Source organism: Aedes aegypti, chromosome 1, assembly GCF_002204515.2.
Source record: "Aedes aegypti strain LVP_AGWG chromosome 1, AaegL5.0 Primary Assembly, whole genome shotgun sequence".
Taxonomy (NCBI): Eukaryota; Metazoa; Arthropoda; class Insecta; order Diptera; family Culicidae; genus Aedes; species Aedes aegypti.
Window position 1 is genome coordinate 21134985 of NC_035107.1, and position 25325 is coordinate 21160309.

Here is a 25325-nt window from a genome sequence, read left to right on the forward strand (position 1 = left end):
CGATTGCGTTGCATGCTTCTGTGGGATGAGCGATGGAATCAAGACCAATAGTGTTCGGTTCGCGTTGTGAAAAACGATATTCATGTTCAGACGAAAATGGATTGCCAACTGGTGAGCTCGTTTCATGCTTATGATAACAGATTTTATTTCTTGAAACGTTACCTTGCATATGAACTATTGATGGAATATGGAACGTTAACTTTGAATGGTTCATCACTACAAGTGTCGAAATAAACCACTATTCTTGTTTCATATAATTTTAATACACACACACCTTTATTTATTCGTGTTTACTAAAAATAACCTTTGAATAATTCGACATAATGAATGTCGTACTATTTTAATCTTCTACCAATATCTATCATTATAGTTTCACCGCGATAAAGAAATTTCAAACTAAACTAAACCTCCCTCACTATTCAGCACCCTTCCCGTGATGATTGTGAAGATGCAGATGTATTCTCGGTCTTTAGAAGCAACATTACACAATAACATTTCTTTCCCATCTCACCTGACTGAAAAGACTTGCCCGTTATTAATCAACAATATGAGATTTTTTTTAAATATGCGCCTCGAGAGTAAGCGGAAAGTCCCATCCCCTATTAATTTGGATGGAGTGCAGTTCTCACCAATTCCAAAACATCACGGAGTAGCAACCTTTGACATATGCAGTCAGTTTATGCTATGCTATGTTATGCTTATTTCTCCATCCATTTTTATTGAATTCCTTCGTGATTTCATTTATGGTTTATCTCAGAAATTGCTCCGAAATTCTCCCAAGAATTATTACTGCAAATTCCTCAATAAATCGACCTGTAAGTTCATCCAGAAATTTATCTATCAATTTCTCCCAACATTTCACCCAAGAATTACTCCTGTAGTTCATCCAAACATTTCAACCAAGATAACTCCTGCAGTTGTTCCAAGCAATTCTCGATTATTTTTTTCGAATAAATTCTCCATAAATAACTTCAACATTTCATTTTAGTTTTCACTACTCTTCCGATTGTTCTATTCTACTCAAGTTCAGGAGAGCAATTCTCGCTGAAACCAGGCCGCCATCGGCACCCATCGTTAGAATTCCAATTTTATGTCACTGATCGCTAGTTTTCGATAAAACTTAAGGGTGGTCCTTTCTGTTTTCTCAAATTTGTGGACCCCTCGTATGCCAGCTAGCTAAACAGTTTGCGAAAAAGCCTATTTTTTTTATAAATAAAGTGTATTTCTTCACGTGATATGTCTCATATTTCGCTTGGAACACATAGCAAACTTAGTGGCATCGTATAGAGAAAGGATATAGCTTTCGTTCAAAGTTAAAAAATTTTTGGCGGCCATTTTGAATTTTGTTAGAAAAATCGTTTTTTCACCATTAGCGCACCGCTCGTTTTGAATTCTGAGATCACCATCAGAAAGCTGAGGAAAAATTGCGTAAGATAGGCTACAGAAACTAGGTGAGCAATAGTATTTACCCTATGAAATGAACGATTTTCTAAATCATGTTATACGATCATCAATGCAAACATTATTTTTTGAATAACAAAGAAACAAGTTTTCAATCGTTGGTGATTTATTCGACTCTAGTGAAGAATGAGAGTTTTATTTTGAGTGAAAAAATCTGGCGGCCATCTTGGATTTTGACGCCATCTTAGTTTTAAATAGTAGAATGAGTTTTCACCTTGTTAGCACTCATCATGTTGAATTTCAATGCTACCGTTACACTTACTCTTCTTCTTGTTCTTTTTTTTCCTGACATTACGTCCCTACTGGAACAGCTTAACTAGCTTCGAAAACAAATTATCAAGTAGGATTCTTTAACGCTTATTTGCTATCTGAATGATTATTCTGCATATCTTTGGTTTGAAAAATAGCATTAATTCTTTCACTTATTTGGTCTAAAACCTATGATAGAAATGAACAATCAGTTGAACAACTGAGATTAGATAAGAAATAAAGAATCTGATGTTTTTTTTTTACGAAGAGATGGTAAAAATCATTCAACTGCTAAAAATTAAGATGGCGTCTAAATCCAAGATGGCAACCATATTTCCCAACCTCAAGATGATACACCTGCGTTTCGGCATTCCATCCACAAAGCCTGATTCTCATATTTCAATTTCGCTATTTTTCGCATGCATGTTGGGCGGTAGTAGAAACGATACTATATGGTTCAGAAAATCAAGGATATTTTTTGCATAAAAAATGCATGTTTATTTCAATCAATGTTTTGGGACGGTTTTTATTCAATAAATTTATTAATTCATTATTACTGAATTAAAAAAAAAGGTTTGACGAAGAATTATTCTGATATTAAAAATCGCATTATAGAAAAAAATCCTATTTAATAACCTGTATTTATTACTAATAAAGCTGAGTATCAGGCTCGTTTCTGGTAGGGACGTAACTTCAGGAAAATAAAGAGTAATAAGCAGAAGAATATACGTAACCTTGTTTTTATTGGTAGCCTCTGAATTCGACATGCTACATGTGGTGAAACATTCATCCTACTAATTAAAAACAAAAAAAAAAAAACACTCGTCATATTCGTCAAAATCGTAGAATATGATTTAGAAAATCTTTCATTTCATAGGGTAAATACCATTGCTCACCTAGTTTCTGCAGCCTATCTTACGCCATTTTTCCTCAGCTTTCTAATGGTGATCATCTCAGAATTCAAAACGAGCGGTGCGCTAATGGTGAAAACGATTTTTCTAACAAAATTCAAGATGGCGGACAAATTTAAAATGGCCGCCAAAATTTGCTTAACTTTAAATGAAAGCTATATCCTTTCTCTATACGATGCCACTAAGTTTTCTATGTGTTCCAAGCGAAATATGAGATATATCACGTGAATAAATATCCTATATTTATCAAAAATGGGCTTTTTCGCAAACTAAGCTAGCTAAACTGGCGTACGAAGGGTTCACCAATTTGAGAAAAAAAGGACCACCCTTAAGTTTTATCGAAAACTAGCGATCAGTGACATAAAATTGGAATTCTAAAGATGGGTGCCGATGGCGGCCTGGTTTCAGCGAGAATTGCTCAGGAATTCTATTCTGTTCTGTTTCCAAGGAATGCCAACGATTTTGTCCAGATGATTATTTTTAAATAATCCATCCATCTAGAAAAAACCTTTAAGACTTCTTCAGAAGTTAGTTTTTAGAGTTCTTATTTTTCAGGGATTTTCAATATTGTACTATTGACTATTACTACTATTGAACTTTCTTGAAAGATTTCCAAAAGAATTTGTCTTGACTTTCTGAAGAAATTTCTGTAGTAGTTTTCAAAGGTATCCTCCGAAAAATTATGTTTTAAAATCTTGCAAAAACTGAATGACAACTCTGGAGCAAATCCTAAGAAATCAATGTAGGCATCTCTGTAGATATTATGCTTGAGTTTTTGATAATTTCAAATCTCGTCTAGCGAAATCAATTGAAGAATCACTGGATAAAGTCCAGGATTTTATTAAGCAATTTGTGAAAGAATCTTTGAAGGAAATAATCTTTAAACTAATTTCATGGAGGTATTGAAGGCCGATGAAGAATCATTAAATGTGTTTTTGGAAAAACACATGAACCAGTTCCTGAGGAAATTCCTGGATTTTTTTTTTGTAAAAATGATGTTGTAATATGAGCTGTAATACCGTCAGACGGGGCTACTTTTGATTCCGGGGGCTACGTGAGTGTCGTTTTGGATTTATTTCCAGCATAAATATTAATCTGAGCCATTTTGTGTCTTCAGCACTTTTATTAACCAATTTATGTTCAACAATCAGGCATGAATATTTTTTGGAACAACATCAACAATAACAGGATAAACAAGATAATATATCAAAAAAGTCCAAACAAATATTCACAAGCTACAAAACATTTGCTATGTAAACATTGTATGAATTTTCCACATATCGTGGAAAGTTGTTGGGAACATCACAAAACTATCGAATCGTCATGATTCAAAGAAATTTGTGATAAATTTATGTTGAAAGTTGTTTCTTTAGAAAAATAAATGATCAAATGTCTTAATTTTACGACTCATATTTAATTATAAAGTGTTGGTTTCTATATTTTACAACACAATAAAAAATAAACAAAGGATTAAGAAAAGTAAATAATTGTAAAACATATATATTTCAACTCGTATAAACAGTAAACTCACAACATAATCCTTAAAAATATTATTCAGTCATATTTTACATGAATCTGCTATACAAAGCAATGGCATCCTTCAACTGCTAAAATAAACTACTCTTACGCCATCTCAAAACTATTAAGAGCCAAAATGCATCTAACAAAAGCAAACTTTTATTGTTTATGATCTTGTGAATCATTATTCTTATACTTCATGGATTGTATTTGGAATAAACATTACTTTTAGTTACAGGAATTAATTAGATTCTTCTACATATCGTTCATATAATATTAAGAATCAGAACGAATATTTCTGTACAAAGCTAATTATTCATCGCAGTACTTTGTAGTTACACAATTCGTTTGCATCAACTTGAACAATCAAGCATAAGTCGATATTTATTAGCTGACATTTGAAAGGAAGTAAACATATCATCATGCAAACTAAAAATTATGAATAGCATGTTTTTGCGAAAAGTATTGTATAGGTATGTGTAGTTTTTTCAAGCTCTACAATTTTCTAAATTATGTATATCATTGAAAAACATTCGAAAACATTACAATGAACGATAATCAATAGAATCAGTTTGAAATTTATGATGAAAAATCATTTTACTATCAAAACGTGTTAATTTCTAAAAGTGTCCAAAGTAGCCCCTTTTTTGTCTTGAAGGACACATTTTTTCGCTATTCAAGCAACTTTTTTATTTATTGATGGATTTGCCTCATATTTTGCACATTGATTACTTACAAATACAACTTAAATATGCGCAAGAATTATCGAAATCTATCCCTTATTCACAGGGCTACAAATGCTCAAAGTTGAAGAATGTGGAAATAATGTCAAAAGATGCCCCGTTTGACGGTACTTATAATTAAAAAAAAAATATAGAAAAATGTCGGGCTGGACCTTCTGACAAAAACAATCGTAATTTCAATCTCTTGATATTTGTTTGTATTTTTTTTTTTGTTTTCTTGGTTTCTGTATACAGTAATGTCCCGATTTTGTCAGCTCCATGCTGCATTTAGGGTTCGACTGGTTTCAAGTTTGATTTTAACTTTAAAACTTGTTTAGAGTTTTATGATTTTGTTAGTAAGAAAAAAATTACTTCCATTTTCTATGTAGGGTAATCCAAGGTAACATTGATCATTTTGTTGGATAATTATCATAAATTTCTAAATTTCGATCATTAGGTGATTGTATAGACGTGGCCAATGTAATAATTGCAGGGCTGTTACAAGAGTCGCGAATTTCGCGATTCTCGCGGATTTCGCGATTTTCGCGGATTTGTAGCGGATTTATGTCGCCAGACGCGAAAATCGCAGGTGAATGAAAAACAGTCGTGAAAATCGCGGATTTGCTCAATCATGCCACGAAAGTCACATGCAATAGATTTGCCAGACACATTTAATTGTCAAGTTTTGAATAACGTATTTTCAATTATACACAAATTGCAAAGTTTCTTTCAATATCTTTGCAAGATATGAAGTTTGTATCTTTTGTTAATTGTGATTGTGTATTGTCAGATTCCTTGGATAGTAAACGCCGTGCGGCGGTCCTATAAAGCACTTGCAAAATTTCACGTGGCCTTCCTCTAAGGGAACGACGCGCCACACTTGAGGAAACACCGCAATGCTATTTTTTCATAAGAATTAAGTAAACAGTGTGGAAAAAGTGCGGTACGTCGTTCCCTCAGGGGAAGCCCGCGTGAAGTTTTGTGCAAATACCCCAATATATTGAAAGTGCAGATAGTTAGGTCATATTGTAGTGGTGTCATCAAATTTTTATTTTATTTACAATTTCATACAGTCATTTGGAAGCTTGAAACTGTAGAGATATATTTGTCTTATTCTTAATATTTTAAAGACGTAGACTGGCTTGTTTAGGAATATACAGTTTTTCATACATTCTAATTCTAAGTTAAAAATTGAGTTGTTGTGAAGGCAAAAATTTGTTACGATTGTTTTGAAAATTCTACTGTAATTCAAGAAAGTTTTGGGTTCAGTATTTTTAAACCCAAATATTTTAGAAAAATGAACAAAAATAGAAAATGGGATTTTTTTATTGTGTTTTTGAATATTTTGAACAGACTATTTAAAACTAACATTATTTCAGAGGTATCGAATGAATGTTTAACGTTTTGGTCAATACCAGTCAAATGTTTTCAAGCTTTTGGCGATCTAATATGAAGTTAGACAAGCGAAAATTTGAACTGGGATTTACTATTTGACAACATAAGTTTAATAATTAGTCACATGCAAGTTATCACCAGTAACTTTGAATTGAATGTACAAAACTCTTTATTTATAGAAAGTCATCTTGATCTTTTTCCGATGGTCATGTTATGTATTGAATTAAAAAAGTTTTCTTCTTGCTTCTTGCTGTTTTTCCGTTTCAATGCCTCACATGCTCTAATGGAAAGATTTATGATATTCTCATTCTTATAACATTAAAATTAATGTACTTGGCTTTCGAGCAAATGTGGTACGGTGAAATGAAAAAAAAAAATGCTTCTAAATTACGAAAAGACCAACATTATTTTTCAAAACTAACAAAATGGATTTTCTAAACAATTGTGAAAATTAAAATAATGCTTGGTTCGACTAAATACATGAATAGGGCGATATTCAAAACTGAAAAGGCAATAGATGGCTCTTTTTCAATGGTAGTAAAAACGATATCCTGAAGCAAAGAAAGCACCACGGAAGATGAACTAAACACAAAAAGTTATGTATTCAGTTTACACTTGATTTCTAATCACTACTTTTTTGATTCAGTTTCCTAATTGCAAGCAATTTACGATTTTAATTATTTTCCATACGTTTTGACAGTTCTCCGACTACCATTCTTCCATGCGCTTGTGTTGAAAGTTTGAGAAATTTGAGAATCCAGCGTAGCGCGATCAGTGAGCGGAATACAAACATCAGTGTCGCCGCTCGGTGGCCGGTGAGAGAAACTGAATGTTCGAAAGGTTGTTGTCTGTATTTTTTGCCGCTGGCGCCAACTGTTAGCGTTTGAGAACAAAATAAACAGTCGTTACCCTATTGGGTTCATCTCCATGATTACCTGATATGGCTTTCTCGATCTTATCTTAACCAGCTGAAGTTTCTTATTTACGATAACATTTTGATTCGTCACATAACTTCTACCAAATGTATGAATTGATCACGTTTCTGAGATTCTTAAAATTTGCTACAAAACCATTAGGGTTTGTTACCTGAGAAAATTGAAAATGTGATAAATTCTTTATAACATTTTGAAAACTTTGACTTTTTGCATGGCGTACCATGGTCAACGATTGAAATTTCAATTAAGTTTTCGCTACCAATTATGAATCACCTGAAAACAAAAAAATATATAACAAAATAATGATAAGTCTCAAATATGGGACTCGTTGATCTTTTTATGTTAAGCAAAAGATTTCAACAAATATAATCATTTTTGTACATGAAATTCCTTGAGGTATTGTGTTTTAAACAAAATATTTGATTCAAATATAGATTTAATTTTTTCCCTCGTAGCAGCAATAGAATTCTTTCAAATTATGCATGCAGAACATCTTCAAGATTTTTTTTTTTATTTCAACACAATAAAACACATTGAAACATTAATTGAACCAGCAACTTGACAGTAACTACTGTGGCAAAGAATTTAAATCCTTGAGAAAACTTAATTTTTACTATAACATTTGGTCAGATGATAAGCAGAAATTTCGCGAATCGACTGGATTAGAAGCATTCTTTTGGACGGAAAATAGCAAATGGCGTTTTTATCGAAAATATTCGTTGTGACCTATTGTTTGTAATTTGAAATACTGATACTTCCATAACCATTGGTCCAGTAGGCGCGTATTTTCTTCGAAGAAAAGAAAATTTTCTAAGTGTAGAACTAGCCCTCGTGCGTTAAAATACACTCAAATAAAGATATAAAGAAAAGAAAAGAAAATTTTCTTGCTGGTCAGTTATGAGAGAAAATTTCTTCTCTTCGAAGAAAACATGTGCCGGAATTCACCTACAGGTGTCCTAATTTAAAATTTTAGAAAATGTTATATTTTGACGCGGATTGCCACCTCCAGACGCGGATCGAGTTTTGGTAGTCGCGATTTTCGCGGATGAAATTTTGAAGTTTTTGTAACAGCCCTGTAATTGACTTTATGCAGCCAATATTGCCAGTCTGATTTAAATGAATATAAATTTTAGGCTGTCACAATCGGGCAAAAAAGGATGCTAAAATTGGGTCATTACTGTAATCTCTTTTTGGTCCCTGTTTTTCGTTTCGGAGCACTTTTAAAAATAACCTTTTGGAAAAAACAAAATTTAGGTTTCCCTAGGTATATATTTTTTTGTTTCTTAACGAAAAGTCTTCCGTTTAGTTGCAGTTTCTGTTTCTATTGATAGGAGAGTCTTCAAGACACTAACGAAATAATTTCGACTACAGTGCACCGTATGGTCAAAAATTTAGTTAGAATACTTCTCGCTCAACTTCACAAACAGGTCCTATGTAACAATGGGAAATTCTCTCCTCTCTCGTTCTGTTTCGTTTATAACAGTGCAACACTACAGATTTCGGGAAGTTTTTCACTATAGATCGATAGACAATATCCTTGGCTAGCGATATAAAGTAAATAAAGAGATCGTCTCAATGTTAGATAGGTTCTTTTGAAAAGTTACGCGATATTCCTCTCCATATACAGTCAGTGACAAGGGTTAGTATCCAAATGCTGTTTCTCTTACAAAATGCCCAGGTTTGCTCTGTATCTTAGCTTTTAGTGGTCCAATTTAGCTAAGATTTGAATGACAAACTACAAATTAGCTGAAATTTCGTCTACATTTTCAAAAAGTTTCGTTAATTTTCGATGATTTCCAATGGGTTGATCAAATAGAGTAATCGAGAGTTTTCAATTTAATGTGAGGACAGTATCGGGGTAAAAATTGTTTCGAATAAAACATAATCACCATTAGTTAAGGTCAGTAGAGGTAGAGATGCAGGTTCCCGAAATTGCGCATTTTGTATTGGAAACTGCATATAATTACTAACTTTTGTAACTTATTATTCTTCTCTTGGATTTGCACTACTATTCAATCTTGATAATGTCAAAGGAACGGTTCTTTAATTCAACATTGGTTAAAAGGTCTTAAAATGAAAGAAAAGTAAATTAAACGTTTTCGTCTGACCCAGATTTGAACTTTCATCCTCGGAGTGCAAATCTTGAACCTTACCTCGATACCAACTCGCATCTGTTAGAAGCGGTTGAATCGAACTCTTTATGCTTTTACAGTGAGCTGTCATATATATGATGTTCAACCCAAGTGCTAGAAACAGTAGTACTTTGCCTATCCAAAGTATGAACTCGTCAAATCATGGTGATTGGAGTTCAATCCCATCAATCGAACGTGCTGATTGTTTACCGTGATAAGGTTGACGGGTTCCGCTCAAACTTTCACAGAAACTTAGATCATTATGGTCCACCCTGATAAACACCTTTTTTTCGGAGCTCTTCTTCTTTCGGACCCGGTCGCGCGGTGAATTCCGTGAAAAATAGCTCCGACTTCGGAGAAGGTCCACACGAGCCCCACCGCGTCGGTCATCGATCGAATGTGGAGCAGCAGCAGCAGCAGCGCAAGTTTGATTTCCTATTCCGTCGGTCGGTGCTAGAACAATAAACGTGCGAGTGATCTCGCCTTGAAATCCCGGTAAAGTCGTCATCGCTTCAAGTGCGATATCAATGCTATCGACTAATGGGCTTCTATGACGATAGGTATACATATTCATAGTCTGGGACTGGTATGGTGTTGGTATCGACCGACCGGCACACAATGAAGCGCAACGGCTGGCCGCTTCGTTGTGCTAGACTGGTTGTACTTCAAGTGCGGATAATTCCTCGATGGGATAGCTTTTGGCTGAACGAGGGCTTCGCCGCAGCAGACTGCAAGTCGTGATGGAAGGCACCTTAAAAGCTGACGTTTGTGGTAGAATACAGCTTCGTGCTGGGGTCAGCTATTCGTTAAACAAAATGCTTTTGGAAGGTTTCTATTTTCTCTGATTTTGTAAAAAAAAGGTTCAAAGCGTTCAAAGCTATATGCTATATGTGACAATCTAGTGTGATTTACTTATATACGGGAACTGGTGCGTGTAATTCCTGTCCTGACATAATGTTGCCTTAAGGAACAATAAAAGGATGGCATGAACCTACTATACATAGCACAAACCTAAACAGTCAGTTTCTACAAAATACTCCAAAACGATTTCGTAGTGCTGTAATCGAAACTTTGAAATCAATCAATTGCAGAGGCGCGTCCACGTTCGAAACCATGGGTAGGACAAGCGTTAGCAGATATTTTGTGCACAGTGAAGTTAAGAGAAAAATTTACTCTGGATTGAAAATTTCACCATATTTTAGGGGTTCAAACGAAAACGTGGTGAAAGTGAAATTTTGGTCGGTTTTGAGTTGTGTACATTCTACTGTTTCCAAGCAATCTAACGATATTTTCAAGTGGTTTTTCTGCTCAACAGAAAAAATAAATAATTCTTAGAAGACTGAATTGTCTTTTATTTACTCCCATACAATTTGTGTAAAATGAAAAATTGCTGAAAATTTAAGTCTCTTCTGTAGATTTTATCAAAACTATGTTTTTGTCACTGACACCTCTTTGGTTCTAACACTCACATTTATGCCAGTCGTTACCCCAAGATTAACATAGCTTTTTGTCTTTACCAGGATGGTGGCGACTGAGTACTTTTAAAATAGGAAATTAAAGAACTCCTACCAGAAAAATGAGACATTGCTATATCTCGAGATCCTTACGACTTACAAAGAAGCGATCTTCAGTAAAGTTGTTCAGGGGTTGAAGGACATCCGGAAAGCGATCAGTTTAGTTCGCGATTTTGCCGCTAGGTGGCGCTAGTGAGCATGTAAAATTGAGCATTTTGAACTAGTTCTAGCTTGTGATCCATAAGAGATAGAAAGTTCGGGTCTTCGGCAAAGTTGCTCAGGGGTTCAAGGACATCTGGAAAGGGAACAGTTTAGTTCGCGATTTTACCGCTTGGTGGCGCTAGTGAGCATGCATTCAAAAATGAAGTGTCACATGACATGAATCATTTGGATATAAAGCGAATCATATCTGAATAAATTGAACATGAATGTAATCGGTCCTAAATTACTTGTGTATGAAGTGAATATTACCTTAAACACTTGACTATGAAGTGAATCAGACATGAATCACATGAAGTGATTCTCACCTGAAACACTTGAATGTAAAGTGAATGAGACCTGAATGTCTTAAATTTACTTTAAAAATCAAACATCAATCAATTGGATATTGAACTAATCAAATCTGAAAAACGTACATAATGTGATTCAAGCATGAATCACTTGAAAATGAAGTGAACAAGCCCTAACCTGCTTGAACATCAAGAATACCTGTAAAAGTGGAAAATTCTAGATGAATCAAACCTGAACTACTTGAATATCAAGTAATTCGTACTTGAAATAGGTGAATATGAAGTGCTTCAGACCTGCAGCACTTGAATATAAAGCGAATCAAACCTGAATCACTTGAATATGGAGCGAATCCGACATGAATCATTTGGATATGAAGCGAATCAAACATAAATCACTGGAAATAAATCCTAAATCTCTTGAATATGAAATCAATCAGACCTGAATCACTTGTACATAAAGTGAATCAAACTTGAAACATTTGAAAATGAAGTGAATCACTTGAAATCATTTGAACATCAATGAATCAAACCTAAACCAGTCGAATATGAGTGATACAGATAAGAATAACTAGGATATGGAACAAACTGAATCACTTGAAAATGATATGAATCAATTCTGAATAACTTAATAATAAAGTGAATCTGACGTGAAACACTTGCGGGTATGGAGAGAACTAAACTTGAATCTATTGAATATAAAATGAATCAATCCTGAGTCACTTGAACATGGAGTGAATTTGACATGATTTTTGTTTACTCCATATTCAAGTCAAACCTGAATTTCTTGAATATACAGTCGACTCTCCACAACTTGATATTCTATAACTCGATATACTCTATAACTCGTTGGATTTTTCGGTCCCTTCAAATTACCATATATCGTGCTCTTCATAAGTCGATATTTCTATAACTCGATATCTCCATTAGTCGATGTCACGTGAGAGGAAAATTTCCCTCCATAACTCGATATCCATTTTAAAATCCTTCTTATTCAGGGAAACTTGGACTAATTCTTGTCTGGAAGTGAATAAATACTTGCAAGTTGTAATAAATGTTTAAAGCATTAAAATAAAAAAAACGTAAGGAAAAAAATGGGATTTTTCGAACATTTCGCAAAAAGTTTCCAAATAATTGTTTGTAAAATAATATCAACAAAATATTATTGCTTTCTTACAAAAGTAATCTCATATGTATTGGAAATACAGAAATTTGTTTCTTGGATTTTGGGATATTTTGCGTTGGTATATTCTATAACTCAATAATTCTATAAGTCGACGGTCCCTTGAATATCGAGTTATGGAGAGTCGAATGTAGAGTGAATCAAACCCGAAAGACATGAATATAAAGAGAATAAGACATCAATCACTTGGATATGAAGTCAATCAAACTTGAACCATGAAGATATTCTGACTTGAATAATTTGAATATGATGAATATGAGTCCTGACTGAGTCACTCGCACATGGAGTAAGTCATACCAGAATCACTAGAATATGAATCAGATATGATACACTTGAATATACATTTGATCACACCTGAATCACTTTAATTTAATATGATTCCATCCCTAATCACTTCAACTTCCAAATGTCGAAGGATTTCTGAACAGCATTCTATCTTATCAAATTCATAATGTCTAGGTACAGTCATCCCTCCAGAGTAAACTGTTTCCTGGATGCCCTTGACTTTCCGAACAACTTTGCCGAAGACTCAAACTTCCTATCTCATCTGGCTCGAAAGATAGAATTTGTTTCATATATTTAATTAAATATGCGTACTAGTGCAACCTAGTGGCAAAATAAGGAACCAAAATATTTGATATTTGGATGTCATTTACTTTATTTCTGTTCTTTACTTACCGAAGACTCGAACTTCCTATCTCTTGTGGATCGCAAGCTAGAACTAGTTCAAAATGCTCAGTTTTACATGCTCACTAGCGCCACCTAGCGGCAAAATCGCGGACTAAACTGATCGCTTTCCGGATGTCCTTCAACCCCTGAACAACTTTGCTGAAGATCGCTTCTTTGCAAGTCGTAAGGATCTCGAGATATAGCAATGTGAAATTACCTGTTTTGAGGTGATGCTAAACTTTTTGGGGGTGATTCATTATTCAGCTGAGTGTTGCAATACTTATTTCAGTGAGTCCGTATTTATGACGGGTAGTGTAGGTGCCAGGAGATAAAAGTATGATTCTTCAATGCATTAGAGCAAACATTTCTCTATGATCTAAGACTATTTTTTGAGAATCTCTCGTGCCATTACAACAAGTATTACATTATGTGTTTGTTTTTCATCAGAAATTGTTCCGGTGTTTGCCCGAATGTTCAGATAATTACTCCGGAAATTTACAAAGGAGTTCATTTAGTGATTATTTTTCAATGAATTTCTCCACATATTTTCTTAAAAAAAATCTCCAAGAATTTTGTTTAGGGTGCCTCAAGAATTCAACCTGGATTTCCCAAGGCAGAACCACAGAAATGGAATTATTTCAACGATTGATCCAGAAATCATATGAATTTCTCCAAGAATTGTTTGAGACATTTTTCAAGAAAGTCCTACAAGATTTTATACATCCATCGTTTTCCCTGGGACATCCTCCAAGATTCCCGGTCAAAATGTTTTCGAAAATTCGATCAATAACTTCTCCAGAAATTTCTAAGTATTTTCTTTAAAACTGTCTTTTAGGATTTATATAAAATTTTAAACAGGTATTTATCCAAAGATACCTTCAGTAAGTGCTTTGAAGATTGCTTATAAATTTTCTACAGAAATTCTTCCAGTTATTGTTTGAGATTTGCTCAAGTCAGTCTGGATGTTTTTTTTTTTTAAAGTCTACATGGAAATGCCAAGTAAATATTTTGTAAAATAAATCCTTGAGGTATTTTTAAAGAAAATCATAAAGTAACCTCTGATAAAACTTGGGTAAGTTTTAAAATTACCCTTAATGAACAAGGATCTCTGAAATAACTCCAGGACTCTTAAGACATTTTTAGAAGATTTCCTGGATAATTTGCTAAGACAATCGTAAAAAAATCAATTGAATCTCGGAATAGTATTCCGCGGAATTTTCTAAGAAGATTTCTCGAAAAAAGTTGCTGTAGCATAAACTGGTGTGAAAATTTGAATAAACTTTTGAAGATTGCCTGAGAATTTTTAAGAAATATTTGGTTAAACTGCAGGAGTAATATTTGGAATGCTGGAAAAATTCTAGAAAAGAAAAATAGATTTGTCCCTCATGAAATTTAGAATTTCTGGGAGGAAACGTTGATGAACTCTCGAAAGAATCCACATAAACAGGCGGAGGTATTCTAGCAGGATTTCTCGACGATAACATCAAGCTATTTTTTCAAACACTCTGTAATAAACGTAAGAAAGAAGAAATTCTGTAGAAATCTTTGGAACAACTGAAGAATTCGGATGAAATTTGTGAAATATATTCAAAGGAAAATCTAGGATTTATTTTGAAAAAAAAAAAACAAAGTAATATCTAAGGAAATTACTGGAGGTAGTAGCTTCAGAGTTCTCAAAGATTTCCTGGAGCCAATTTCGAAGAAGAAAAATTTGAACTCGTTATTTTCTCTTATGGTTTCTTTGGAGCCTTACAAATTTGCATCACGATTCAATGCAAGCATAATGAGGAAAAACGACTTTGAAGACCATTTAATATAAGCACTTTAGAGACCTTCCATTAAAAGTAGAGACTTTTTAGAGACTTAAATTAAAATAGAGACCTACTACCAGTCCTGTCTTTAGATTTATTCATTGGATCAACTTCTGTTATCATATGAATATCTTTTATTTTTATATCCTATTCATTTATAAGTCGAGTCGATCAAATACGACTCGACTAGAGTCACTGTCGACCAAAAATTTCGCTCGACTTGGCTCTGTCACTCGAATTTATCGACAGTTGTCACTCTATGTGACTGGATTACTATGGGAGTCGACGGGTGACATCTGAAATATGCATGCTTACTTTGATCGACAATGAGCTCAGACGAGTCACATGAATCTGTTCGATTTACAAAATAGACCCCTAACTGAACAAATGAACATGGAGCTGCTGAAAGGTGGAAGCAGCACTACTACGAACACCTGAATGATGCTGAAAGCAAAGTTTCATCAGTACGGTGTTAATTCCTACATTAAGACATGTTGTGAATCTTTTTTATTTAATATATAAAAGTTTATCATGAAAGCACCATGTTTGGCGTGAATCCAAAAATAACGTATTATTTTGTGAATATTTTCCAAATCTATAATAAATAATGTTTCTTTCCTATCTCAATTCCAGATTTCCCTTCAACCGTCATCGATCAGTGCCTGTGCAGATCAGTTTATTCAGTGATCCTCAGAAGTTACACCATGCGAAAAGTGAAGAAATTTGATCGCCCCGGCCTACCGGTCTTTGCCACCGGTAGCCATCAATCCAGTGCAATTGAAGAAGCTCCCTGCTCGATTCGAAGCTAAATTTGTCCTCGGTAGTGACCTGTGTCAATTGGTTTGTCAGTGTGAATTATCAAAGTGCTGCGCAAGGTGACGCTTTCTGCAAATTGGCAGAAATTGATACGAAGTCAGTGTGAAAAAAAGAAGAAAAAAAAAACGAAGTTAAGTTTCAAACGCTCTCTCCCTGAAAGCGATATAATTTGATACGTGAAGAAAAAAGGAAATGGAACAGTTTTTTCTTTCGATGAATGCGTCGAGACGCACCAGTGGTGGCAGTGGTAGTGGAAGTGGAGGAGGTGGTCGAAGACCATCATCCTCGGGGGATCAGGCCGGAAGCAGTTCCGGTAGTAGCAGTCCCATATCTCTGGAGCGTCTCAAAGAAAAGGGAAAAAAGTTGGCGTCGGCTCACGTGCAGCGGGAACTGGCCGTCACCGGCCAATCGGAAGCCCTGGAATTGCTGCTGGATGAGTTCCTGTCGCCGATTCGGCCCATTGCCGACGCGGACAGCATCGAGTGGTGCAAGTGGTTGATTGCCGGTGGCCGGACACCGGGAGAGTTTGCATCCATAGGTGAGTGAATCTGAATATTCAGAGGGGAAGAAAATGTCGTCTGATCGACGCGATTGAATTTCAAAACAGTTCTGGGTAAAGGTGATCTGTATTCCGCTTCTGGCGGGGGTCAATATTCCAATTGACCGGCAATGTCAGGAGTTGGATGACTCCCGCCGCCGCGTGCACACGGAGGGCAATTGATTTGATTGTACCCCGTTTGGCATAAAGTCGTTTGGCATAAGGTCGTTTGGCATAAAGTCGTTTGGCATAATGGTCGTTTGGCATAATGGCCGTTTGGCATAATGGTCATTTGGCATAATGGCCGTTTGGCATAATGATTAACTTAGAATGAATATCAGCATTTTTTAAGCTTTTACCGAGATCAACACCATCGAGCCCATTACAAACATTTTTGGTAGGTTTTGAACAAGCGTGGTGTTCGTTCAGAGATTTTCCAAGCTATGAATCTAAAAAAATGTTGTAACATTAGAGAGCATTACTAAATAAACCTCGTGACGGGTATGGTGGAAGATCTTTTCGGAATAACATTTTCTCTACATCCCAGAACATAGAGTATCTTTGAGCTTGTTGCGATATACATATTTGAAAATAGTAAATTGTAAAAAAAAAAGTTCGCAGTTATTGATAAAAGGAACGCTCATAGAATATTTCACTGCATATCAAGCTCTGTCCCAGTTAGGAGTAAAACTTGATGAAGATTATTTGATAAAAGAAGAGAAAATTTATTTGCAAAATATTAAAAGCTCTAATCCAAAGACCTATTACTGAAGCATAATGCAAAAATAGCCTATATACGAGAGCAGATTATTTTTCGTTTAAAATATTTAATACTCTAAGGGCCGATTTCTTCACCTTCGCTTAAGCCGTAAACCACGTTTACCCATACGATTAAACCAGGTTTAGGGCCTAAGTGGTGGTGAAGAAACCGCTTATAACACACAAAAAATCTTCTCACAGCATAACTCAAATAAACAAAACATTTTTAAATGAAAATATTTGCGGCAAAACTTTTCAACGATTCAATATAAATTTTATTATGGAAGTGTACATCAAAAACACCGTCTATTATCGAAAGAAGGGAAAATTTGTGATTGAGACAATATTTTTTCAGTATATCTCGAAAGAAGATCATGCGGTTGCAAAAAAATATGTTCAATATTTACAGGTTATAACAGCACGTCTTGCGAGAATTGATAAAACAGCAAAATATAAAAATGGTTATTAAGCTTTACTTAATAATAAAATTTAAAGCAGTATAAATATAAAGAACAGCCAATTTTTAAAAGATGGCAAAATATATGATTAAACCAATAGAAGATTTGACGCCAAAAAATATTGCGGCATAATAAAACCAAGGGACATCAAAAATTGTGCTCAGAATCATCGAAGTGATTATGCTACTTTTCTCCGAATATCGGTTCCCCGAATGCCAGTTCCTCGAATGACCTTATTCCCCGAATGCCATTTCCCCGAATGACCGAATTCTCCGAAAAGTGGTGCAGTTCAAATAGGTGCTATAATAATCTTCAGTGGCTGGATAGTGAAAGAGAATGAACTATAGACAAGCAAAAGAAGGAGATATTCTGTCATTCTCGGCTATACACATGTTGGCAAAAATGCTGAGAACGGTAAAACTCAAAAGAACCGCCAATTAAATAAAGAAGGGTGCATATCAGATGGCCAGTTCGTTCACCACCCTGAAATGTATAAAATTACGACAATTATGAGTGCTAAAAACTTATATACGGGGAACTGGTATTCGGGGAACTGGAGTTCGGGGAAACGACATTCGGGGAAAAGTAGCATAACCCATCGAAGTAACTGCAGTAATCGATGTATCTTTTCGCTGATAACTTGAGCAGATCAATGTTATCGAATGCCGCCCTTTTGTCAGTTGCAAACAATAAAATATTTCAAAAATATAGCTCCGAAGAACAGCCTATGTATAAAAAAAGTGGAATCTATTTAAATTTTAAATCAACAGTTTTTATACCTATAATTATGGTTACATCACATTTAGAAAAAAAATAGAACGTAAATTTGTGATAAATATATCAAAATCTACAGTGCAAAAAAATATTCCAATAGCGAAACTCAAAAGAAGAATGAATATTTGGAAGAAGGGTAACTTCTGGATAAAAAATAAAATACTATTGGCAATAACTTTCCTAATATGCTTTAGTTTATTCAGGAGCATATGATTGTTAAATAAAGTGTCATTTTGTGTCAAAAAACTCCAAAACAAGCCTGATGTCAACAGAAAGATTCAATAAGTCATTTTACGAGCCATTTCGGAACGGCTGTGGCGTCAATTGACAGGAGACCTAGGGTTTTGTTTTGATAAAATACAGCGTGATTTTTAACAACGCCTCATCTTACCAAACGGAGATATTAAAAAATGACGAAAAAGAGGTCCTAAAATGTTCGTTACTGCACCATTACACCTAGTTATTGAACCGGCTACCTCTTTGTTAACCTTATTTCATATAAAAAGGCGAAAACTGATGACGATGATTGAAAAGATAAACCTTACTCCCAGGTCTCCTGTCATTTGACAAGCTTTGTGAACTGGCTCATAGAAACGTAAAAACGATTGTCATCTTGAAAAATTCTTAGTTTCAGACTCATTATGCCAAACGACTATTATGCCAAAAGACCATTATGCCAAACGACTTTATGCCAAATGACCATTATGCCAAACGACTTTATGCCAAACGGCTTTATGCCAAACGACTTTATGCCAAATGACCCACCACCATTGATTTCATTCAAAGCGATCAATCCGGACCGTCTCTCAGCTGTGGTAATTAGATCTCTCGGGCGGCGGCGGCGGAATGAAAGGTTACAGCCGAGTCTCTTGCGCCAAGCAAGGTATTCCGACAAAAGTTCATTGGCGTTTTCGATCGTTGACTGCACTGCGCACCTTCCTCCGTGGCTATAAGCCTAGACTGGGCCAAAGCGGGATGGAAGGTGTTGGCGAAACCATTAAGGCCTCCTAATAACAATAATAATGGCAAACACGAATGGGTTCGATAAGCGAATAGAGTCAGGCAATATGAGCTAAAACTGCACACAACAGCATACCAGCAAAGTCTCTCGGCACTGATTAATGAGTACGCTAAGGCATGAAAAGGAAGAAAAGAGTGGAAATAGATTGAGCACCACCAGTAGACAGCGATGCCAGGTCTACAGGAAGGAAATCAACGGAATACAAAAAGAGAAGACATTTCTTTCTCATTCCGTAAATAACACATCCACAGTTTCGCATGGGAAATGCTCAAAAAATCCATTACCAGTTCTATTAAGAACTCTTCCGGAAGTTACTCAATTAATTCGACCAGGAATTCCTTATGAAGTTCCTTTAGAATCTTCATTTTCAGCATTTATCTAGGTTTTTTTTCCATAATTTCATCCACGAAAAACGAATAATTGCAGCTCACGAATAATTTCTAATGTAAAATCTCCTTAGATTTCACAACAGTTCATTAATCCCTCTAATAGCAGCTTCATTTTTGTACCGCAAATAAAATATCGAAAACGAGGTAACTTTCATGTTTCTCGATATTTTTGCACCATTTTTCCACAAATTTTCCGAAAAATCTTCCAGTTTTAGAATCTGTGATATTGATCATTGGTCTCCTGAATCCGAAACTATTCCGAAATTCCTTGGGGAACCGACGCGTAGCCATGGCACAAGTCAAATCTCTAGCTACATACATTTTATCGTATTCAGATATTCACTTTTCGCAACATTAGATTCATGAGAGTATGTTGTGAAAAAATAAAGCCATTTGGTGCAGCTGTCTTAGAGTAATGAGCATTTATGGTTCTGGTACCACGCTGGCCAAACTAAGATTTAAAACTTCAAAAACATCATATCGTAATTTTTAGATATCTCCAAGAATACTGAACCGATTTTTATGTTTTTTTCTGGGTAGCTCCTTATTACCTGGCATTGTATAGTCCACACTTTATTTTATTTTTATTTTTTGATAAATTGTGGTACAGGTCGGACTCGATTACCCGGAGACTCGATTATCCGGGGACTCGATTATCCGGGATTCGATTATCCGGAATTTGTTTTTGATGTTCTTATTTTTCAATTTTTATGCATAAATCTGAGATAATTTGGTATTTCAATATACAATATGAATGGTTTTGCAATTTAGAACTTATTTAAGAAAAGGAGGGGTTTGAAAAAAATGATTTTTTGTGTATGCTGTTCAAAAATTTTTTTTCCTGCAAAGACCCCTACTGTTCCTAGAAAAAATTTCTGGCTACGCCACCGCGCATCCTATAAATAAAATAACAAAAAAAAAGACAATTTTCAAGTTCTTTTGTCAAAGATTTCAATTTTTTTTTCTTAGTGATTCGATTATCCGGAAATATGACCTTCGGGTTAAAGTCCCTCTCTCAAACAACAACAACAAGATTATCCGGAAGACTCGATTATCCGGAGTGAAAAAAAATCGATACTCCGGATAATCGAGTCCGACCTGTAATACAAAATGGCCGCCAAAAACATTTTATAGTAGAATGTCGGTCTCCCAAGGAACATCAGAATATATTCAAAACTAGATTCCCAATGATCAATATCGGCACGGATTCTTTAACTAGAAAAGCTTTTTGAGAACTTGTGAAAATGAAGCTGCTGAAAGAGGAGTTAAGGGTTTCACACTAGCAAATAGTACAGCAATTATTCCGGTTGTTACTCTGACTATTTCTACATAATTTTTTTTCAGGGAGTCCATTCTATTTTTTTTTCACAGTAGGAATACGTCCCGGATTTCTTCAGGAATTTTTCCAATAATTTCTGGAATTTTTTTTGACAATTCCCTGGAGAAGTTTTCCATAGGAAATTTCAGGAGGAATTGTTGTGCATACTTAGAGGAATTCCTTATTAAAATCCTAAAGAAATCCTGAACGACTATTTTGGGGGAAATATTTTTGGGACAATTTCTTGTGGAATCTCGGGAATATTTTCTGATGTTATTCTTGAAAAAATCCAGAATGAATTATAGGTAGCATTCTCTAGAAAGTCTGTAAAAGAATCACTAAATGAACTTGATTTACAAGACTGGTAGCGAGTCACTTTTTAGTGACATGGTCACTTTTTTTAAACCAGTCTCTTTTTTGAAGCCGTTTCAACTAAAGTCACTTTTTTTGTCAAAAAGTCACTTTTTTCTACTATTTCGAGCTAAATTTTCGAGAGAAAATTAAAAATCGGCCTTACTTCAATTTAGGTTAAATTTAAATTTAACTCCATGTCACGATCTACGTAATTCGTAATAGTATCTTAGTTATTATTAGTATGGTGTTAGTTCATTGTTGTAAAACTAAAGATTCAAATGTTTAGTATTCTTTTTGAAAATAAAAAGAATTTTTATATCTTGAAATCATGCATGGTTTCTTCAAAGAAATGTGGGGAGTCAAATCCTCTTCTTGACACTTTTGATTCACTTCGACTGGAGGTTTTTAGAAAGCTACGGAGTTTATAATTGACAAGTATATGCGCGGTACTAACATATTTTTAATTACGTAGTTTAAGGCAATTCGACTGACTATAACCCCTAATACCAAGTGAATCATGAAAGTGTCCTGGTAATTTTGATTAAAATATTAGAAGTTTTGTGCTACTACCTTGAAAGCATAACTCAGATAAACGGCCTATTAAGCTTATCGTCTTTATGCTAAATGCCTTTTCAGCCAAATGTACCTCCCATTGAACTTACTGATGGTAAATTTCAATTTCACTCAGGCTTGATTCCACAACTCGGCGTTCAAAGGACGCGTCTATGATACATTGGTCTTAAGAATCATATTCTATCTTATATCATCATTTTTAGTTTGAAATATTGATTACGGAGGAGTATTACATTTTCCGTAATCTTGATCTAGTTACACTAATAGAAAGTATCCTCCTGTGAATATTGTATTTGATCCAACTTGATCTATACGCTAATAATTCTTATCGACTTGAAGTAATGAAAAAAAAATGGGATCTACACATTTTACAATGAATTCAATTTTAGCGGTTTTATGATGTCATTTTTTGGGAGTTTAAATCGAAATGTGAAATGAGAAAAATTTTGATTTCACGAGTATACCAAATTCTTTTCAAAATTTGCATTACAAAATAAAATACTTTGGTAATATAAAAGACACAAACGGTGATTTTATTCAAAGCATTTTTATAAAACTTTGAAAAGGTTGGCAATCGACTAAAAACTGGATTATTTCCATAAATGCCAACTTTTCTGTTTAAAATTTTTTTTGGCAATATCTTGAAATTTTTGAAGTACGATAAAAAAATCTAAATTTGGTACTCAACTACATCTTCTACCTATAGTAGATCATATTGGATATTCCCTTCTTCATCGTAAAATAGTGTAGTAGAACTGAAATAAAACTAATCACATTTGGATTTTCAAGTCACTTTTCCGAGAATCGGAAGTCACTATTTAGTCACTTGTTTCTCAAATATGGTCACTAAAACAAATTTTTTCTACACCTCTTTTTGCTACCAGCCCTGTCGATTTAAGACAAATAAAATAAAAATAGCAGAGCAGAAGATTCAGCAAAAAAAAAAGCATTTAATATCAATAAGAATAACCGCAGAATATAGTTTCAGGGGATCATTTCTGAATAAATTTATGTTAACTAGGAAAAGCTCTGAAGAACTTCTGTATGAATCCCTTGAAAAATTACCTAATCGAAGGACGGAATTCGGAAGAATTCAAGAGAAATTACTGTTAGAATTCCTCTTAGAATCCCTTAAAAATTATAGAAAGAAACTCTAGAGTAATGTCTAGAGGAATTTTCGGGTGCATGCCCGGAAGAATTTCTTGAGGAATTCTTGAAGCAACCTCAAGGGGAATTGCGGAAGGAATCTCTGAAGAAACACTTGAAGGAATCTCTGAGGGAATCCAAGAAGAATTAGTTGTATAAAACCCTGGGAAAATTCCTGGATACTTATTTTTTTGAAGACATCCTAAATGGAGCAACCCCTTATAAAATCCTGAAGGATTTTTTGTGGGAATCGCTGGAGGGATCCCTGAAGGAATCTAAGAGGTAATTGTTGGCAGAATTCTGATATGAACTCTTTACAGAAGCCCTGGCGAAATTTCTAGGGGCATCTTTGGGGTAATTCCTAGACGAATTCCTATTAGAAACTCTGGAAGAATCTCAGCAAATAATGATCAAAAGATACGCGATTACGGTGGAATTAAAAGTTACAACACTCAAATTTGCATTTTTGAATCTCTCTATATTGATATTTGGGTTCAAATACGTAAAGGGTAAAAATACTTTAAGGAATTTAGAAGAAATTTTAGGAAAAAGTCAATGAGAACTTCAAACTAGTATTTATCGAGGAATTTCTGAAGGAACTCCTGAAGAAATTCCTGGACTCCCTGTAAGATTTTTTTACGAAGACATTTATAGTGTAATCCCCAGAATAACCCTGATATAAATCCAAGGAGGAAAGTTTACATGAAGCATCATAGGAAAAATAACTTGTAGGACATCTAAGCAGTATCGCTGAGCAAATCTCTGAAAGAAATTCTGAAGGAATGCCTGGAGGAATCCTATACTAAATAACTGAAAAAATCCCCCGTGGAACTCCTGGAGTATTTTCTGGGGAAATATTTAGAGGATTCTCTAGTGGAAATCATGGAAGAATTTTTGGAGGGGTCACTGGAATATTGCCTGAAGACAAATCTGGAATCTTTTGACAAATTCATGCCAACATCCCTGAGGGAATTTCAAGAGGTAGTAACACTAAACGAATATCTGATGAATAACTAGAAAAATTCCTACAGATATTCCTAGAGAAACCTTGAAAAAAAAGTGGAATTTTCGGAAATTTTCTTGGAGAAATCCTTAAAAAAATCTTTATTGTGATCTCTGGTGAAATTTTTGTAGAATTGAAGTATAATTTTTTAAACGACGTTTTGTTTAGACTTAGATTGAAAAATTGATTGATTTATATTGAAAAATTTATAAAATTGTCAAACAAACCTTTGGCTCTGTGATTATCACATACACTATGATTCGTCAATATCATACCTTGATTATAACATGCTTGATGCGTCGGTTTTACAGTTTGTTTTGCACATGCGTAACATCAGATACGCCGATATTTGTTTTGAAGTTGCACATACGTCAGTTTGTAGTTTCCCATAAAAAAATGATAAAGTTAGTTGATTCGTCAGTTGCTATGTTCAACTACAACTATTAATATTGGTTTTCTAATATTTCCAATTTTGACTCGACTAGCAGGAGCACCAAACGGAGCCGTGAGTTGAAAAGTAGATGGAGGACTAACATTTGGACTTCTGCCCATCAATGGCAGATGGTTCAAAGTTCAGTCAAATGCGCAAAGTATTCCGTAGGCACATTTGCTACTGGAAAACATTGTGTACATAGAGTAATAGGGTATATCACAATAGTCCTAACAAATGGAGTGATCCCACACCCGACAGAAAAAAAAAATTGTGATAAATATTGCCTAGAACCGAATACTGATGATGTTCCACATCTGTTTGCCGACCCACATTAAAATTTATTTCAGAAAATCAAAAAATTGTTTTAGGAATAGTTTTGTTGACTCAATATATAGGTTATGCGTTTGTCGAGCACATGCAAAGCAAATCTGGATTTGTTTATTTTTCTATATACGTCGTATTGAAAAAATTAAGCTTGAAATGAAACACCGTTTTGTTCAATTACTTACGACGTTTTTGTACCAGTGTAAGATTGACTCAAGTAGCGTTTTATAATAATTGTATAATTTTAGGAATGAATCGCCATTTGAACCACCATGAATGTCATAACAATAGTTTTGAAATCTTGCGTAACTTTTCAAAAGGACCTATCTGGGCCAGAATGCCAAAAAGAAACATGAATATTGCTAGTATCTACGAAGTATACCATAAGTACGCCAACGCTAACGCTAACTTTT

General features: G+C 34.6%; 1 protein-coding gene across 2 annotated transcripts in view; it reads left to right on the forward strand.

Annotated features, from left to right (window-relative positions):
• LOC5576538 (E3 ubiquitin-protein ligase UBR3) overlaps positions 1-25325 on the forward strand; it is a 227327-nt gene that overhangs the window by 19260 nt on the left and 182742 nt on the right. For both annotated transcript variants that reach the window (XM_021839109.1, XM_021839110.1), the window contains one exon: positions 15640-16360. In XM_021839109.1, the coding sequence (XP_021694801.1) occupies positions 16015-16360 (346 nt within the window). In that variant the 5' untranslated portion in view covers positions 15640-16014. The remainder of the gene's footprint in view (positions 1-15639; positions 16361-25325) is intronic.